The sequence below is a fragment of the Brachyhypopomus gauderio genome, chromosome 5 (genome assembly GCF_052324685.1).
Source record: "Brachyhypopomus gauderio isolate BG-103 chromosome 5, BGAUD_0.2, whole genome shotgun sequence".
Classification (NCBI taxonomy): domain Eukaryota; kingdom Metazoa; phylum Chordata; class Actinopteri; order Gymnotiformes; family Hypopomidae; genus Brachyhypopomus; species Brachyhypopomus gauderio.
The window spans coordinates 22,110,034-22,124,503 of NC_135215.1; the positions used below are offsets into that span (position 1 = coordinate 22,110,034).

Genomic DNA, 14,470 nt, shown 5'->3' on the forward strand with positions numbered 1-14,470 from the left:
TAGCTGGATTACTTATATTAATAGATAGCATCTCCAAAGAATTTTTTTCAAGTATCAAAGTAGAACAGCTTCCTCAAGCAGTCATTGATGCATTTTGGAAACAGGAGATGATGGTCTAATGCAGCCCCTGTATTAAGAAACCCTATCTCAAAAACTGACTTTTAGTCATTACTTGGGTAGCACGCATATGAGCCATTTTAATATAGATTAATCTAGATCAGAGGTCACTAACAGGCGGACCGCGGTCCGGATCCGGACCCAAACGCAGTCCTGTCCAGACCCAATCTCATTCCTGATTAACTCTGCAAATTTCTATTCTAATGGGTACAAATCATCCAACCATTACGGTAAAACAGCAGAACGGCACACGTGGTGTAAATCAGCCAATCAAATCTGTCCATCTGCTCACATGCGGAAGACAATATGCACAGCCGCTGGCTTTGGTCCGAGTGAGACGTATACGCATGGCACAGCAGAGAGAACAGAAAGAAAGACAAAGGGAAAAAAGGAGTATGGCATGCTCAAAAATTAGAAAGGTGGACACAGAAAATAGGACTTTTAAATCGGAATGGACTGATAAGTACTTGTTCGTTCTACCAGACAGCAGGACGAAACCTATATGTCTCATTTGTTCAGAGACTGTCACCATCGTCAAAAGCAGTAATATCAAGCGGCACTACGAGAAGAAGCACAACACTTTTTCCCAAACATATCCACTTGCCTCAGCAGTGAGGGTACAGAAAATAAAAGAGTTAAAAGCTCAATATGATCGCTTGACAAGGATATTAACACAGTCACTTACTGCCCAACAGCGTGATAACGAGTGCACCCTTAGAGTTATGTGGATTTTGGGCAAACATAAAAAATCATTTAGTGATGGAGTGGTTGTGAAGGAGTGTATGACTGCAGTTGCAGGGAGCTTACTCTTTCTAGGGAAAGCAAAAAGATGAGCTTTGTGGAAAAAATAAACCAAATTCCACTTTCAGCCACATCAGTTACAAGTAAAACAGTAGTGTTAACCCAGGATGTACTTACACAGCTCAATTAAGCCATTCAGAAAACACAGTGTATAAGTCTGGCTATAGATGAGAGCACTGATGTATCTGACAATGCCCAGCTTTTAGTTTTTGTAAGGTTCTTCAACAAAGATGAAAAGCAAATCTGTGAAGATCGCTTGGGTGTAACATCCTTGCAGACCAGCACAACAGGAGAAGATATCTACGTGGCAATAAAGATGATGATTGATGAGAGGGGGATAGAAATGAAAAAAGTAGTTTCTGTAACCACAGATGGAGCCCCTGCCAGGTTAGGGAGAGAGAATGGAGCTGTGGCAAGATTAAAAGAGCACAATCCTGAGCTTATCTCTTATCATTGTATTATTCATCAATCTGTTCTGTGTGCCATACTGTCAGATCAGTATGCTGAGGTAATGAACACAATAATGAAGATGATAAACTTACTGAGGGCATCATCATCACTCCAACATCGCAAGCTCAGGGAGTTTTTGAGAGATGTTCATGCAAATGCCGATTACCTTCTTCTGCACAACAATGTGAGATGGCTCAACAAAGGCAAAGTGTTGGAGCGATTCTGGTCCATCAGAAGTGACATAGCAGCTTTCTTAAAACAACAAAAGAACCCAAAAGCAACACAATTTTCAGAATTTTTAGAAAATGTGGAAAAGATGGATATTGTGGCCTTTTTAGTTGATGTCACCTCACACCTGAATGAACTCAACTTAAAACTACAAGGCAAAGAAAACTCAGTTGTTGATTTGATAACAGCTGTGCATGCATTCCAGAAAAAAACTAGAGCTGTTTAAGCAAGACCTTCAGGAGGAGTGCACACACTTCCCAACAGTACAGGGACAAGTTAAAGTTGACAAGTCCTGTTTTGTTAATTTTGTTGACAAACTGATTGTGAATTTTGGAAAATGTTTTGACAGTTTCACACTTGGACAGCAGCTCAGCCTCTTCATTCAGAACCCATTCCTTATCACGGATATCAGAGAGTTTTCAAAAGAAGCCACTGAAACCTTCAAGTGGGCAAGTGCTGGGTCTCTGCAACTAGAACTTGCAGATCTGCAGGCAGATGTGGCCCTGAAGGAGCAACAGAGAGGTGGTGGTGATGCATCTTTTTGGATCCAAATAGTTTCAGAGACAGCTTTCCCAAGTCTGAAGAAGGTTGCCCTGTATATTTTGAGCATGTTTGGCTCAACATACTGCTGTGAAGCAGCTTTCTCCACCATGAACATTATTAAAACTAAATATCGTTCCAGACTCACGAACGAGCACCTCCACATGTGCCTAAGGATGGCCCTGATCCCATTTAAGCCCAGATTCAAAACCCTTGCTGGACAACAAAGAGCTAATTTCTCTCATTAAACAAAGTAAACACGCTGTGAATTCAGTTCATGTTGAGAAGTTTCATTGTTTGAAATAAGTTTAAAAGACAATGTTTTGTAAGACAACCACTTTATTTTAGATTTATGTTGAGAAGTTTTATTATAGGTGAAATACGTTTAAAAGAACAGCACTTTATTTTGATTTCACTGCAAACCAAATTAAAAACTAAAGATATTTTAATTTTATTTTAAAAATGCTAAAAGTGCCATCTTTATATATAATTGCTGTTTTGCTGAAAATAAAATAAAATTTGATGTTCCGGACCCTTGCTTGTGGTACATTTAAAAATTTGGACCTCGGTTAATTTTAGTTGGTCACCCCTGATCTAGATTAATTTCAAGATTTCAATATATATATATATATATATATATATATATATATATATATATATATATATATATATATATATATATATATATATATTACACACTGCTCAAAAAAATAAAGGGAACACTTAAATAACACAATATAACTCCAAGTCAACCACACTTCTGTGAAACCAACATGTTCAGTTAGGAAGCAACACTGATTGTGAATCAATTTCACCTGCTGTTGTGCAAATGGAATAGACAAAAGGTAGAAATGAGAGGCAATTAGCAAGACCCCCCCTATAAAGGAGTGGTTCTGCAGGTGGGGACCACAAACCACTTCTCAGTACCTATGCTTTCTGGCTGATGTTTTGGTCACTTTTGAATGTTGGTGGTCCTTTCACACTCGTGGTAGCATGAGACGGACTCTACAACCCACACAAGTGGCTCAGGTAGTGCAGCTCATCCAGGATGGCACATCAATGCGAGCTGTGGCAAGAAGGTTTGCTGTGTCTGTCAGCGTAGTGTGCAGAGGCTGGAGGCGCTACCAGGAGACAGGCCAGTACACCAGGAGACGTGGAGGAGGCCGTAGGAGGGCAACAACCCAGCAGCAGGACCGCTACCTCCGCCTTTGTGCAAAAAGGAACAGGAGGAGCACTGCCAGAGCCCTGCAAAATGACCTCCAGCAGGCCACAAACGTGCATGTGTCTGCACAAACGGTTAGAAACAGACTCCATGAGGATGGTATGAGGGCCCGACGTCCACAGATGGGGGTTGTGCTCACAGCCCAACACCGTGCAGGATGCTTGGCATTTGCCAGAGAACACCAGGATTGGCAAATTCGCCACTGGTGCCTTGTGCTCTTCATAGATGAAAGCAGGTTCACACTGAGCACATGTGACAGACGTGACAGAGTCTGGAGACGCCGTGGAGAGCGATCTGCTGCCTGCAACATCCTTCAGCATGACTGGTTTGGCAGTGGGTCAGTAATGGTGTGGGGTGGCATTTCTTTGGAGGGCCGCACAGCCCTCCATGTGCTCACCAGAGGTAGCCTGACTGCCCTTAGGTACCGAGATGAGATCCTCAGACCCCTTGTGAGACCATATGCTGGTGCGGTTGGCCCTGGGTTCCACCTAATGCAGGACAATGCTAGACCTCATGTGGCTGGAGTGTGTCAGCAGTTTTTGCAAGATGAATGCATTGAAGCTATGGACTGGCCCGCCCGTTCCCCAGACCTGAATCCGATTGAGCACATCTGGGACATCATGTCTCGCTCCATCCACCAACGTCACGTTGCACCACAGACTGTCCAGGAGTTGGCAGATGCTTTAGTCCAGGTCTGGGAGGAGATCCCTCAGGAGACCATCCGCCACCTCATCAGGAGCATGCCAAGGTGTTGTAGGGAGGTCATACAGGCACGTGGAGGCCACACACAATACTGAGCCTCATTTTGACTTGTTTTAAGGACATTACATCAAAGTTGGATCAGCCTGTAGTGTGTTTTTCCACTTTAAATTTGTGTGTGACTCCAAATCCAGGCCTCCATTGGTTAATAAATTTGATTTCCATTGATGATTTTTGTGTGATTTTGTTGTCAGCACATTCAACTTTGTACAGAACAAAGTATTCAATGAGAATATTTCATTCATTCAGATCTAGGATGTGTTATTTGAGTGTTCCCCGTTATTTTTCAATTTCAATGACACAGTGGTCAGCAATTTCTGCCCAGATTCAATCATACGAACGTTCTTCATTCATGTTGTGACGCAGGACCTAGTGCTATCTACGCTGGGGACAAGGTGGAAGCGCGAATCTTTACCACTACATTTACCAGATCATACATTTACCACTACATTTACCACATAGTACATTTACCACTACATTTACCACATCGTACATTTCCCAGTGGATTTAATTGGGTTATTAATGGTTTCAATCATTTTCATATTTTGCGGTAAAACAAAGTTACTGCCGTTCGCTACAGCGTTGAACACTGTCAGAGCTAGCCACAAGCTCTTGTGATAGATAGGCCTATTAAGTTTGCGTCAACCCCGTGTAGTTAACGGTGACATCAAATAAGAAACAAGATATTTTTCTAGTGTCTCAGTATTTTTTACTGGTGAATCCAGGGACGTGTGAGGATAACATTCGCGCTAGGGCTGAAAAGGTTGAAGTTGCAAACTCTTGTCATTTAATAGCCTACACTGTGCTTTAGCCCATGTTAGAAGCCTTTTGTGACTAAATAAATACACGTGAACCCTGGTATTTTTTACACTCATTTTCGCCGCTGATGTAATTATTGGTTCATTAAGACGTAATGGTTTTGACTGAGCCATCTGGAATGGCGAAAGTGGGCTTCTCGCGTTTACAGATCTGGCTCCATCCATTGACAAGACAGGTGTCCCCGCGGGTCTAAAGTGAGAAGTAAACTATAATCTGCACTCTGCATTCCAATGGACTACTCTTCTTACTCGCACCTCTCCAAGTTAAAATCTTTTTTTTTTTTATCTCTGAATCTGACCGTGTCTGAATGTCATGTCTGACATGTATTATCTCTGTTCAATGGTTCAGTTATTATTGTTAAGTTCTTAATAAAATATGGACAGCACAAGATGCATGTGATGTGTGAGGGAAAAAACTGGTTGTATATAGGGTAGCCACTTTTCAGTATTGCTTTAATTTTGGTATTTTTACTATTACGGATTTGATTATATTCAGCATATCTATATATATACAGTGGGGAAAATAAGTATTTAGTAAGTCACCAATTGTGCAAGTTCTCCCACTTAAAAAGATGAGAGGCCGGTAATTGACATCATAGGTAGACCTCAACTATGAGAGACAAAATATGAAAAAAAAAATTGAGAAAATCATTTTGTCTGACTTTTAAAGAATTTATTTGCAAATAATGGTGGAAAATAAGTATTTGGTCAATAACAAAAGTTCATCTCAATACTTTGTTGTATATCCTCTGTTGGCAATGACAGAGGTCAAACGTTTTCTGTAAGTCTTCACAAGGTTGGCACACACTGTTGCTGGTATGTTGGCCCATTCCTCCATGCAGATCTCCTCTAGAGCAGTGATGTTTTGGGGCTGTCGGCGAGCAACACGGACTTTTAACTCCCTCCAAAGGTTTTCGATGGGGTTGAGATCGGGAGACTGGCTAGGCCACTCCAGGACTTTGAAATGTTTCTTACGAAGCCACTCCTTTGTTTCCCTGGCAGTTTGCTTGGGATCATTGTCATGCTGAAAGACCCAGCCACGTTTCATCTTCATTGCCCTTGCTGATGGAAGGTGGTTTGCACCCAAAATCTCACAATACATGGCCCCATTCATTCTTTCATGTACAAGGACCAGTCGTCCTGGTCCCTTTGCAGAGAAACAGCCCCAAAGCATGATGTTGCCACCCCCATGCTTCACAGTTGGTATGGTGTTCTTTGGATGCAACTCAGCATTCACTGTCCTCCAAACACGACGAGTTGTGTTTTTACCAAATAGTTCTACTTTGGTTTCATCTGACCATATGACATTCTCCCAATACTCTTCTGGAACATCCAAATGCTCTCTAGCAAACTTCAGACGTGCCTGGATATGGACTGGCTTAAGCAGGGGGACACGTCTGGCACTGCAAGATCTGAGTCTCTGGCGTCGTAGTGTGTTGCTGATGGTAGCCTTTGTAACGTTGGTCCCAGCTTTCTGCAGGTCATTCACTAGATCCCCCCTTGTGGTTCTGGGATTTTTCCTCACCGTTCTTGTGATCATTTTGACCCCACGGGCTGAGATCTTGCGTGGAGCCCCAGATCGAGGGAGATTAGTAGTGGTCTTGTAGGTCTTCCATTTTCTGATTATTGCTCCCACAGTAGATTTCTTCACACCAAGCTGCTTGCCTATTGCAGATTCAGTCTTCCCAGCCTGGTGCAGGTCTACAATTCGGTTTCTGGTGTCCTCTGACAGCTCTTTCGTCTTCACCATAGTGGAGTTTGGAGTGCGACTGTTTGAGGTTGTGGGCAGGTGTCTTTTATACTGTTAACGACTTCAAACAGGTGCCATTAATACAGGTAATGAGTGGGGGAAAGAGGAGCCTCTTAAAAAAGAAGTTACAGGTCTGTGACAGCCAGAAATCTTGCTTGTTTGTAGGTGACCAAATACTTATTTTCCACCATTATTTGCAAATAAATTCTTTAAAAGACAGACAAATGATTTTCTCATTTTTTTTCACGTTTTGTCTCTCATAGTTGAGGTCTACCTATGATGTCAATTACAGGCCTCTCTCATCTTTTTAAAAGTGGGAGAACTTGCACAATTGATGACTGACTAAATACTTATTTTCCCCACTGTATATATATAGCTAGCCCCCCCCCTCGGTCTTCTCACCTTTTTAACCCCTGACCCATTTTCATGCCTGCTTATAATTTCATTGACAATAGCCGCTTTAGAAATGAACAATTGAATATTGAGTAATCTGATTTTCAGATCGGTCATATCATACTAATAATCGGATGCGAGGTTTGAATATTAGTTAAAATCTTAGGATAGACTTTTTCTGTAATTGAATTTAATATAGGGATGCCTCTTGGCAACTCGTAGACAGTCTGTTTTGCCTGTTTGTCTGCCATCTGATCGTGTCTCCGGATTGTCAGCAGCTACTAATTCTACTCTGTCGACTAACTAACAGGCTATGGGCTATACTGCAGGAAAGCAAGGCAGCACCATCCCAGGTGCATTTAACGCCCTGAGCTTGCTGTATTGCTGATCACTGCTCCACATTGGCATCGGACCAGAGCAGAATACAGCATCAGATATCGTCTGGGCCAATTTAACCACCTCTTTAATATTAGACTTAGTTACGTTGGACTGCTGCAGAGTATATCGCTGGCCACTACATATATCACTATCCTTGAAAATCTCCTATTAGCAAACAGTCAAAGGTTGCCACTAATGTCTGATGCTCTGGCTCCCGGTAAACAACTGAATGTAACTGCTGGAGCCCCTATTAAAGGAGGATTAGCTAATTTCACATGCCAAGTGATAGAATCACATACAACCAGAGTCTGTAAGACAGATTGCTCAGTGGCTGCTTCAATGAGTGGGGCAAACCTTTTGGACATGTGATCCAAGCAGTTGTGTTCTGGTGGGCTAGTGTTGGCATTAGCGTTAGCAGCGGCCCTCGCTTTCTGACTGTGCTGCCGAGAAGTCACCCATGCACCCCGCGGTGAGAGATCTAACACCGGAGTTGTGGAGGCACTAGCTCTCCCTGTTGCGTCCACAGCTATTATTGACTCTTGCACTCTATCCCTTAATAAGGAGTGGACACAGCGTTCTAAATGATAGAAGTAACTGGCATCTCTCTCAAATACTGTCGTCATTACTATCTGTAATTAAGGGGTTTAAGCTAAATATGCCACACTCAGAACCAGGAGACAAACCAACACCAGCCATAGATAAATCAAAAACGTTTAGCTGATTTTAGGAACTGTAGAAAATTTAGAAAAAACTGCAGCAGGAAGCAGCACCAGCGAACTGTTGAAATTCCCCTGGCCAGATCAGGTGATGTTACAAAACAAGTTTTTTATAGTGACCCTCTCCAAGTCAAGTCCGGACACTTTTAGGTCTCATCTTGAAGGTCTCATATGATCTAAATGACCTATGGCATTTTGAGATCTAAATGCATAAAATATTTTTGTGCTTTGTAAAATTAATTTTATCACAATTTCATACAAATATGTTCTACTATTGGCCATTTACTCAGATGTTTTATCTTGTATGATTTTCTTCACAAAACAGTACTGTTCACATTGTTGCATGTGCCTTCACTGACGTTTTGATTTCCTTATCTTTGTCTCCTTCAGGGTCCTGAAGAAAAGTAAAAAAAAAGGTGTTCTCTATTTTCCAGCAACAGCTTTCCAAAAGAACTTCTGAAGAAGAGAAAAAGGATTCCAAAATATATCGCTGACTGCAATCAAATGTTTTTCTGTTCATATTAAAAATGGAGGTTGTATTGTTTCATCTGAAAGTGTTTGACACAAAACACATGCCATTGACAGTTATACCACCCTTGAAATTGACCTTATTTATGCTCAGATTGCAGAATATCAGTCTTTTAGTGTAGTGTAGTGAGTGTCTGCTTAAAAGTTGATTGTACCTGTTACTCCCCCAATAAATATAATGAGATACCTTTTGTATGAAAGCAAAGTCTCTTCGCAAGGTCTCTTCACTCTTGTATAACATCAAGTTGTTTTCCTCAAGAGCACATTTACTTCAATGTAGTATTTTGGAAAGCTCAAGCACAAATCCATTTACAGTGGGCTGAAAAGTGAGCACTGGTGCTCAACAATGAATTCTACAACATGCATGCAGAGGTGACGCTAAGTTGTGGGAGCAGTTCACAATTTCAGTGAAAATGGACATGCTACAGTTGATTTCATTTCCATCTAACTGTCATTGCATTTGCAGTTTACCCTCCAACACTGCCAGTGTTAATGCAGTGGCCTGCATCAAGGTAACAACAGTTTTGGCACATTTTTTACCAACTTGTCACATTTTGAATTACATTAATCAGTGTGGCCTGCTGTGTCATTTTATATGGCCTGCGAGAGCTTAAAAAGCCTAATTGTCTTGAGGGAAAGAAAAAAAAATAATAATAAACACGTGCAGTGACCAAAAACTACATTTCCCACAATTGTTATCCACAAAGTGATGGCATCTCAACACTGCAGTGTTTCAACAACAAATATGCTGATGTGGCCTGTGGTGAAAATGAGTTTGACACCTCTGATCTACCTGCACAGAGAATCAATGGTCAGTGGTGCAGAATATTTTCTGGTTAGTGTTTCCTCCTACCTGATTGCATTGAATCTTATTTGTGATGTGACGTGATGGGCATTTTTAGGAAATTGTATCGTAAGGCATTTTGCTCTTTTTGACATTTAAGGCGGTTTTTAGTTCAGATAGTCTTTTCAGGTTACATGAGTCCAGTCACTCCCAAAAATTACACTTATACCTGCAGAGCATATTGACTCTGATATAATGCACATTTGTGATCACACTATGTGTGTTTTATTTACCCACATATAGGTGCATCTCAATAGATTACAATATAATCAAAAAGTTCAGTAATTCTAACAAAAGTGATACGCATGACATCACAGTGATCTATTTGTGTTAAAGATGATGATGATTATTGCTTACAGCCAATGAAAACCCAAAATCATTATCTTAGAAAATTAGAATATTGGACCAACTGGGGAAAAAAATAATTCAGAAATGTTTGCCTACTAAAAAGTATGCATAGTAAATGGGGCTCCTTTTGCACAAATGCATCATTACTGTATCAATGCGACATTTCCATGCTCCTTGCTTTGTGGCAACAGTTTGGAGCTGGCCCCTTCCTCTTCCAACATGACTGTACACCAGTGCACAAAGCAAGATCCATATAGACATGGATGGCAGAGTCTGGTGTGGATGGACCTGACAGGCCTGCATAGAGTCCTGACCTCAACCCGATGGAACATTTTTAGGATGAATTAGAGAGTCAGGCCTTCTTGTCCAACATCATTATGTGACCTCACAAATGTGCTTCTGGAAGAATGGTCAAAAATCCCCATAAACACACTCCTAAACTTTGTGGACAGCCTTCTCAGAAAAGTTGAAGCTGTTCTACCTGCAAAGGATGGACCAACGTCATATTGAACCATATGCATTAGGAATGGGATGTCACTTAGCACTAGCACTGCCACAAAAATCTTTGCGAGGAAAATCAGCCACCGAGTAGCCCACTTCCCCACTGTGAAGAGATTAGCGCCCTTTGACTTGCTAATGACATGGTACGCGTTTGAAGCGCCGAACCCCACTCTCCTTTCCAAGGAAAACCATCTTGGCCAGCTCATCTGTATAGCACTTTTGACACAGCTTCAAGAAGCAGTTCAAAAGTTACAACCCTTGAATCTATGCTACTTACTTTATAGCATGAAGGTAGTTATTCCTATGCTGAATATGAATCCTTTGGTTTGAATCGCGCTTAGCACAAAACATTCCAACTGAAGTAAATCTTCGCACTAAATAATAAACAATGTATTTGTAGTAGGCATACGTGTTGTGCGATTTTCACAAGGCAAATCAGACACTGATTAGCCCATTTTATGTGTGTTTCATACACATTTTATGCTTACTTCTTCACACTAAAGAATAAACAATGTGTTTGCGGTACGTGTAGTGTGATGGCAAATTCACAGAATTGTGCTACAGAGTAAACAAATATACATTATGAATCCACCTCGCTACAAACTTGTAAGATACCAGTCAATCTGTGTACCTATATTTCTTGTAATGTAACATACTTGCACATCGTGTTAGTTTGAGTATATGCACAATTTACAGAAATAACACAGGTAATAGAACCGCTGTTGTAATACTTTTACACACACACCACCCAGTAATAACAACAATAATGGTATTCTTGGCTTAGCAATGACAGGGCAAAACAAATATGTGATGCAGAACAACTTTATTTTAATTAGAAATCTCATTTGAAATACAGTCCTGTGTGCTATGAGCATCCCACAAGCTAACAGTTGCTACATATCCTTTCTACATTTTCGACAGGTGTACTTGGCACACACAGCACACCGCTCTGAGCGGTGTAAGAATCTACGCCGAAGTTCCTCAGCAAGAGCATGTAAAAAGTCTCTTCTATTCTCCGTGGACCTTGTGCATGCTGTAGGGGTTTCACCTACTAATCCTTTAAAGTAGATATAATTTGTTTTACCTTAATTATTAATCATTCTCATTAATTTAGAATCAGTCTCATATTCCAATTATACCAGAACCACAACTTTGTTATCAACTAAAGGCAATTAATGGTTTAGTATCTGCAGGATGTAACTGTGAATTTGGAGGTTTTGGCAACAACCACTTTTAAATGACATCAACACAGACAATTTGGTAAAAATAAATGATACATTTATTTAAAACCAACTATTCTAAAACACAAACAGAATCAACAAGGATCAGTATATTTACATTGAAGACTCACTAGAGCATCTAGTGTGTGTGTGTGTGTGTGGAAAGGGGAGGAATGTAAATGTGTGTGCGCGCGTGTGTGTTTGAGGAGGTGGAAGTTGTAATCTCAGTTCTCCTATGGCGAACAAAGCAACTAAAATGGCACCAACTTTAAACAGTAGAGCAGTGCGGCTGTATGTTAATGAGCTCAGCTGGTTTATTCTAACGTGGTCAACAAATGGTGCTGGCTTAATAACTAAAAATTAATGTTGTGTGTCTGAGAATGGGGAAGACTACAAGTTGTCAATTAATCAGATAAAGAAAAGATGGTTACATGCACAGCAAAGATAACTTTGTATGTACAAATCTTGAAGATTATCTAAACAAAGTTGAACAAAAACATTCAGAAGGTATTAACCACGTTTGAGTCCATCTATTTTCAGGAAATTTCCACAACAGCAGACAGGTGCAGAGATGGGTTTTTATTAAGATTAGCATAGTGAGGGGTCAGGAGTCAAAACCAGATCCAAGGAGACAACATTCAAGGGCAATCCAAAGACGGGGTCAAAGACAGTCCAGGGGGGTATTCCAAGAAGCGGGTTTAACAAACTCTAAACTTAACCCTGAAGTCGGAGTTGTCTTACCCCGATCTGACATACTCAGAGTTTTCGGTTCCAAAACGGCTGATCGGAGTTAAAGTAATCAGGGTCACTCAACTCTGAGTAGGTTGACCAAGACAGAAGCGCATTCACGCGCAACTATTAAAGGCATTCTTAATGGAATGCTGATAAATAAGATTTATCATGGACTTAAATGCGAATATCAGCTGAGCATCGTATTTCACACCACTGTAGCTTAAAGTATTAATGACTGCGTATGCAGAATATTAAGATACTACATAAATGTAATACTGCGGTAGCTGCTAGAGAAAGGCAGTCAGCATGTCAAAAAATTGCCAAGTGAAAATGATATTTTTATATTTTGCAGTAGGACGTGATTATATTATTATATTCTTCACATTTATAATACTGTATTGAGTTTTACTTTTTTTTTATTGAACACTTACTTTTTTTTTTTTTTTGGCCCACCTCCACCCCCCCCCCCCCCCCCCCATCTTTGGAGGACAACTTTGTTTTTATGTACAGATTTAAATGGCAATTATAACAATTCTGTATAATATATAGTATAGTGATAACAATATATAGTGATAGCAATATGCAAAGTGATAATTATTGGGGTTAGGTGGACCAAGAAAAGAGGGGGAGAGAAATAATAAAAAGGGAAAAGACAAAGAGGTAGGAGAACAAAGAAGAAGAAAAAGAAAAGAAGAAAAAAAATAAATAAAATAATAATAATAATAAAATAAAACACGCAACCAGCTCAAATGACCACTGCAAAGAAGTACAGAAAGTAAACCAAATACATATAGTACAGATGAGTGCGATGTATGGGTGTGTGTGAGTGTGTGTTTATGTGCAACCTAGAAGTGCAACATAGGATAGATGTATGGAATGTACTTACCAGCAAGGGTGGGTAGCTGCGACAGCATTCCCCCAGAGGCGGGCGGAGAGAGACCCGGGAATCCCACCCGCCCACGGCCCCCCACGGAGCGGTGGAGTACCAGAGCCGCACTTCCCAGAAACCCTCACCCGCCCGCCCCCGCAGGCGGGAGAGAGAGACCCCGGACAGCACCCCACCAGTCAAGGGGCGCAGGTCCAGGGGAACCAGAGGGAACAGAGCGGCTCCCCCCCAGGATGCCCCCCCCCAGGGGCCAGCGGCAAAGCCACGGCGGAAAGCCACCCACCACCCGGCAGGGCCCACCTCCCGCCGAGGAGCACCCGGCCGCCCCATACCACCACCGCCCAGGGGAGCGGGCCAACCGCCCCTACGCCGGGGGGCCAAGCCGGACTCCGGAGCCCCAAGGCGCCCCCCCTCTGGAGTGGTGCAGTAGTCTCAGGGGAGCGTCCGGGAGTGAACCCGGCACGACCAGCCCCGACCCAGAACCAGCTGTCCTCACCCACACACCCAAACCCACACTACATTCGCCCCTATACACCCCCACCATGCACACACCCACCCCCACATACACACACATACACTCAAATTCACCCTCACACCTCCAAACCTGGCCATACAGTTGTGATCAAATTTATTCAACCCCCAATGCTGCGAAGGGTTTTATGGAATTCAGTGCACATTTGTAATTGTGTTCATAATGAAATCTTACAAGGACTTGTTAAAGAACTAAATGCAACTAAGATAGCATCAATTTTTTTTGTCATAAAGTATTAAATGGCCTTTTTGTGATTTCTTCATTGACACAATTATTCAACCCCTTTACGACTACCACTCCTAAGAACAGAGGTTCATTCCAGTGTTTTCCATCAGGTATTGAAAACATCTGTGGATGTCAACGAGCAGCAATTAAGCATGATAAGCACCAATTAGGCAGATTTAAAAGGACTGTGATACTCAGCTCCTTCTAGACATCTACTGGTGTGTTTCCAAGCATGGTGAAGGCAAGAGAATGGTCCCAGAAGACAAGAGAAGAGGTTATTGCTCTTCACAAGAATGGCAATGGATATAAAAAGATTGCGAAGTTGTTAAATATTCCAAGAGACACTATCGGAAGTATCATTCGCAAGTTCAAGTTAAAGGGCACAGTGGAAACGTTACCTGGTCGTGGCAGAAAGAAGATCCTGACCGCGACTGCTGTGCGCTACCTGAAGCGTAATGTGGAGAAAAATCCCCGCGTGACTG

General features: G+C 41.7%; 1 protein-coding gene across 2 annotated transcripts in view; it reads left to right on the top strand.

Annotated features, from left to right (window-relative positions):
- zc3hc1 (zinc finger, C3HC-type containing 1) overlaps positions 1-8,893 on the top strand; it is a 75,110-nt gene extending 66,217 nt beyond the window's left edge. Inside the window, exon 11 of one of the 2 annotated variants that reach the window (XR_013130962.1) lies at positions 8,563-8,893. Coding sequence is in view for 1 of the 2 variants with exons in the window: in XM_077006500.1 (XP_076862615.1) it covers positions 8,563-8,580 (18 nt within the window). In the remaining variant the exon portion in view is untranslated. The remainder of the gene's footprint in view (positions 1-8,562) is intronic. The other variant, XM_077006500.1, reaches the window with a different exon arrangement.
- The last annotated feature ends 5,577 nt before the right edge of the window (positions 8,894-14,470 follow it).